We start from the raw sequence: 6,333 nt of genomic DNA on the forward strand, positions 1-6,333 counted from the left end.
AGGTACAGGCAAGCATAGGAGGGCTATGGCTGGCGAAGTTCAAAGATGACTGCAAACTAGGGCCTATAATTGACTCTCCGGCTGACACAGACATCCTCCAAAAGGGTCTCACTGAGACTGATACCTGGTGTCAAAACCATGGTCTCGAGCTAAATGCCAAAAAGTGCATAGTCATCCCCTTTGGAAAAAAAACAGTGCCCACAAACTACCAAATAGGTGGTAGTCCCCTAAATACGGAAGACATAAGGGATCTGGAAACCCAAGTAGATAATCTCACCTTTGATAATCACATTGCCAAAGTGGTTAGAAAATCCTTCTATGTGGCACAACTAATCACAAAAGGGTTCGCATCCAGCTCAAAAGAGGTCATTGTGCCCCTCTACTCATCACTCATCAGACCCATCATAGAGTACAGTGCCCCATTTGGGATGTACCTTACCTGCAACAGATGGAAAGACCCCAGAAGTACCTCACCAAGAGGATCACTGGCCTCAAACAGGTGCCCTATGCAGCTCGACTGAAGAAATTACAGCTGTACTCGGTTGCATACCGCCTACTCAGAGGTGATCTCTGCCTGACATACAAGGCCATGTCCAACCCAGAATTGATGGACATGCTCCACCTAAAGAAAAGCTCATCCCCACGAGCCACACGCTGTAGGGATCTAAACCTCATCACAACAATAAATAGGACATGCTGGAGGGATAGATTCCTGTCCCAGAGACTTCCCATGCTTTGGAACAAGATCCCAATCAACATTAGGCAGAGCTCCTCGCTAACGCTCTTCAAAAGAAATCTTGACGAGTGAATGTGAAACAAAGTTTACCTCTGGGATCACTTCAGTGGCTCTGCTGGACAGAGGCACAGGGAACTAATCTAAGGGGGTGGCGAAAGCCAACAGATTCTGGCTAGGCTTATAAATGCCTTCGGGCAGATAGCCTAGTACCTACCTATGAACCTATAATACAGTGAGTCACCAGCTTTGTTGTAGGGTTTATTAACTTGCAGGAGGGATTTGATGGAAGATCAGAGAACACTATTATTGTAAGGCTACAGCATGAGCTGGAGGGCAGGAGTTGTGTTGTGCATGGTCATAGTGCATGACTTCCATTGCAAGTCATTTTGAAATGTAATAGGGATACTAATATATAAGCAGGTGCTTTTTTTCTCCCTACTTTTTTTTCCTTGTTCAGTTTTAAGAAATGTAGGCACTGCAACATAAAAAAGTGGAGAGAGGAAGGGTCTAGTTAAAAGAGCTTGACAAAAGAAAAATGAATGTTCTTTTTGTCGTGCTTGCATAGGGAAATTACTGGGTCAAGGCCATTGGCTTTATCCAGTAGCAAGTTTTAAGAACAAGCAGATGAAAAGGAATACTTAATATTAAGGCTTTTTCTGGTAAACCGTGTATCCTTAGCAGTTTTGTGACTGGTTTGCATGTCCCTGGAAGCCAATCTAGTAAAGAGAAATGGCTTGGAGAAAGTGTTTACTGAAAGTATTTAAGTGTTTTCTCAGCTGGGAGAGCTATAAAAATAAGACAAAACCAGACAGCACTTACTAAAAGCACAGAATGTACCATGTGTCTTAGCATGAATGACCTTTCTTTTTGGTTAAACCTAGTCTGTGTGGCTATCAGTTTAGAACTTTTGTTCTTATTAGGAAGGTAAAACTTTAAATTATGAAGATGTACATAGTTTTGTGTGTTATTAAATTAATAGTTTTAGGGGGGAGACTGTTTCTGTTTGAATAATTTCAATAAAACAAAAATGTTTTGTAAGATGTGACATAGGCTGAAACCGGTATGACAAGAAACAACAGTATAAAAGACCAACCTGCCAAAAAATATATGCATGTAACATAAAAGTTGGAACTAGGCATTTAACAAAAAAGCACTTGTATATAAAAGGTGGGAACAATTGCTATATAAGAAAATTATGCTTTCTGTAATGTCTTTAAATCTGAATGGTCTCACAGATAAATATAAAAAAGAAAGAGTAGTGAACTATATTAAAAAATGCAGAGTACAAATGGCTATATTACTGGAGACACCTGGAAGGAACTGAACTTATGAATTTGATAGATTTTCAGGATAGATATTCAGTGGAATACCTGGGGCAAAGGAAATGATGAGTACTTATATTAATTGCAAGAGGAGCTCCAGTTGTGATAGAAGAAGGTAAAAAAGATGATAATGGTAGATTTGTAGTACTAAGAGGCTACTGGCATGTATTTATATTCCATCTAAAACTGCTGTAATGGAGCTTATGAAAATTCTGGGAGAAATGATCAGCTTTCAGCAAGGAGTATTACTTAGAGGTAGGGATTGTAATTAGATTTGCAAGTGTGAAGATGTGTCTGGGGGGCCCAGAAGGGAAAATATAACAAAGGACGGTAGATGTTTAAAGAAATGGAAGATGTGAATTCAGTATTAGGAGTTCAGAGTGAATTTACATACTATTTCCAAGATGCAAAAACTGGGCTAGGCTAGATAGAATTTATATTTCACAGGAATATGTGCATTTCTTAAAGTATTGCAAAATAGGAGAAATCCCACAGAACAAGAGGAGGAGCAACTGCAGAATGCTAAACAAAAAGTAAGGGATTACCTCGATAATATGCATGAGTTTAGAAAGATTGCTGTCAAGCAACTGTTTTTGGACAACTTTGGAGCACAAAAACATATAGCACAGCGACCCACGCAGCAAAGTGAAAGAGCTGATAAGCTTAAGGAACCTATAACAAGGAAGATGCAAGAGATCCTGTACTAGGAATATTTCGTAAATTTTATGAAAGTCTGTATAAAGCAGAGAAATATGGAAATCAAGAAAAGGTATAAATGGAAATGTTTATGGAAGAATTACATATGCCAAGGTTAGAAGAAGATGAGGCTCAGTTAATAACAGGATAGGAGATGAGATTAAAATGGTGATGTATAACTAATCTACAGGGAAGTCCCCAGGAATAGATGGTATTCCAGTGGAAGTTTTGGTAGTTAAGATGGAAAAATTGGTAAAGATCTGGAAAGATTTGTTTAATAGTATTTTAAGAGGAAGAGTATCAACATCCTGGAAGAAAGTGTTGGTAGCTGTAATACCTAAAGACAGTAAAGATCCATCGAGTCCAGCTTCATACAGACCCATTTCAATACTAAACCATGATTATAAAGTATTTATGCCTGTAATGGCTAAAAGAATGGCAAAGGTGATACCTTAATTGATAGATATGGATCAGTGTGGTTTTGTGGAGGGAAGGCAAACATTTGATGACATATTAACAGAACACTAATGAATTAGAGGGAAACAGAATGTAAGAAAATACCACTGTTGGTAGGTCTTCATGCAGAGAAAGCATTTGACAGAGTTAGCTGGGACTTCATGAGCAGGACAATGGAAGTAGTTGCTTTCCCCTGAGAAAATTATAAGGTTATTTAGGAGTATATATGAGAGATCGAAGGCAAAAATTAAAGTGAGTGGGGTCCTCTCTGATGATTTATTCTTGAGTAGAGAAACCAAGCAGGGGTGTCTTCTTTCCCCTTTGTTTGCACTTTATTTAGAACCATTGGCAAAGAAAAAGAGTCAGAAATTCAAGGATATAAATTGGTATGGTAGTCAAGAAAAGCTGGCTCTATTTGCAGGTGATGTTACTTTATACCTGACAAAGCCAGAAAGGGACAGTGTTGTGGAACATTTTAAGACAGTTTCCAATCTTCTCAGGATACAAAAATTAATGGAGCTAAAACAAAGACAATAGTGGTAAATTATGTACCCACACACAAATTGGTCCAGCAATATCCCTGTTTTTGGGGACATGATAAAAATGAAGTATGTAGGAGTATGGATTAAAAATGACAGTTGTGGCAACTAAGGATATGAGGGAGGAGACTAAACAGAAAATAAAAACTGAGAAACTGGAAGCTTTGTTATATGGGTATGGATAGTAAGATACAAGCAGTTAAAATGTTTAGTCCCTTTAGTTTTGTACACAGGTCAGGTATATTTTTATCAACCAGAAGAGAAGTGGATAGCAACTAAAAAAGAGCTGAAGATTTTATCTGGAAGGTGAAGACAGCAAGGTTCAAGTAGGATAAGCTAATTTTTCCAATAGAACAAGGTGGGCTTGAATTAACCAATTTGAAGGGGTATTTCAGAGCAGCACAATTAAGGCTCTTATGCATAACACAGGCAGAAAACTATAATTCAAAGTGAAAAGGGATTATGATGATGATACAGGGTTGAAGCTAAAGAAACAAGGAAGGTCTGGGATTTTGGATGCAGACCCTTAGGGAGAATGATAGTAATCATATAGAATGGTATATTCATAAAGTAGAAGAAAGTATTTTAAGAATTAAGCCAGCACAGGAATGGAGAAAAGAGATAACTGCAACTAGGGATACAGACAAATAGCAAGAGGGGGCTGGAATTTATTGGAGAAAACTGGCAAACGACCCAAGGTATTGGGAGCAAGTAACTAGAAAGGGAAAGGTAATGGAATGGGAAGAAGCAAAGAATTTATTTGAACTGCAGGTTAGAGATTGCCTTCCCTGTCAAGGATTGCTATCAGAGTATAGGCAAAGAGAAAAAAAATAGGGGGGGGACAAAAGACCAGCACTGGTGGAGTGTTTAATAGAATGTAGAACAGAAGCTGCTGATAAAAAAAGGAATAATTAGTAGAACATATAAAATATTGGATGACAACTATAGGAATCAATCATAGGAGTTTAGAAAGGATTGGGAAGAGAGATTGGATAAGCAATTCACAAAGGGACAATGGGGGGTATATGTATATCTTCCAAATATGCAACAAAGTCTAGAAGATTTAAGATCTTTGCTTAGAAGTGTTTGCATAAGTATTTTTATACCCCAAGCAGACTCCACAGAATTTTTCGTCAGATAGCAAATGTTGGAGGTGCGATGGGGAAGAAAGAGGTAACTAGGAACATCATTTCTGGGATTGTAATGAGCTGTCAGATGTTAAAGATTCCCTGCAAATTGCTCTGTCAGAGATACGGGGTGAGTAAACTGGTGCGACTAAGGACATGACGTATTTTGAGGAGTGATGCAGAACTGGAATTGCCTAGGCATAGTAAGGCCTTCCTGCGTCTAATTATTGCAGCTACCCAAAAAATAGTTACTAGAAAATGGAAATCAAAATCTAAACAAACTTTACCAGAAGTAGTGAATATAGTAACAGTGATAAAGCAACTGGAATTATGATCTTTAGAAAAGGGAAGGAGCAAGTTACATAGGGGAAAAATGGGACTTGTGGGGGCATTATATGCAGAGGGGGAACAAAATTTAAAAGACAGGATTTGAATGAGCTATGTAGTACTTAATTGACAATGACTGGTGATATTGTAAGTTATGTATAATGTTTGCAACTACAGTTGTCTCAATGGGGTCTGTGATGCATAATGTTTGCAATTAAAATTGTGTTAATGTGGTTTCTTTTTAATTTGTTCAAATGTAAGATTGCTTATGTCATATGTGATAATTTAATAAAGATTTTTTTTGTTTCGTTTACAAAAACGGATGTAGACCCTAGGGTTAGACCCGATTGTAACAATTCTGAGGTACTTTAACTTTTGTAAAGCACCCCTTAGTGCTGTTATGACAGAGTTTTGCTTTTTGTTCATGTTGGAGCTTAATTACAACATTCTGTGCACTACATACAGATTGGATGCTAATTGTTCTTTGATTTTAGTGTTAGCTAAAATTACTGCTGGCAGAATTTACAGGTTGCTAACCAGAAAATGAGTGTTAAGGTTGGACAGAATAAAGATATTTACCATATTTGCATGTTTCTTCTTAAAGGTTTTGGCAGCACCTCAACAACTGGTTTTAACTTCAGTGACCCTGGTCTCACAACATCAGCAGGCCTCACGTTTGGAATTTCTAATCCAGCATCAACTGGTTTTGGAACAGGAGGACCACTTTTGCAACTGAAGAAGCCACCAGTTGGAAACAAGAGAGGAAAAAGATAGTGCATTTAAAAAAATGAAAATAAGTTCATTCACTTGTACTGTTTTTTTTTTTCTAGCTTTGTCAGTAAAGCGAAGTGATGCACATATGATAAAATTTGAAAATCTTATAATGAATAATAGTAAAAATGCACTGAAAAACCTTACATTTTGTGTTTTATTGTTTGGAAAACTGGTGAGAGTTAAACCATCTTCCATAGCTGTAATTTATTTAAGTAGTTCCTAATGGCTTGAACATAAACAGTGGAGTATATTGCATAAATTTTCTCATTATATTGTATTGTACTCATTTAGTTATGCCTTTAGGAGCACATTGTATCATCAACTTTCTGCAGAGTTATGGCAGTACATTTTTACAA

At 37.4% G+C, this 6,333-nt stretch overlaps 1 protein-coding gene across 1 annotated transcript in view; it reads left to right on the forward strand.

The window, feature by feature from the left end:
• LOC122802344 (nucleoporin p58/p45-like) overlaps positions 1-6,120 on the forward strand; it is a 991,373-nt gene extending 985,253 nt beyond the window's left edge. The window contains exon 7 of the mRNA XM_044071981.1: positions 5,808-6,120. Within this exon, the coding sequence (XP_043927916.1) occupies positions 5,808-5,977 (170 nt within the window). The 3' untranslated portion in view covers positions 5,978-6,120. The remainder of the gene's footprint in view (positions 1-5,807) is intronic.
• Positions 6,121-6,333: the final 213 nt, after the last annotated feature.

This window comes from Protopterus annectens, chromosome 5.part0, assembly GCF_019279795.1.
Source record: "Protopterus annectens isolate FY-2018-M chromosome 5.part0, PAN1.0, whole genome shotgun sequence".
Taxonomy (NCBI): domain Eukaryota; kingdom Metazoa; phylum Chordata; order Ceratodontiformes; family Protopteridae; genus Protopterus; species Protopterus annectens.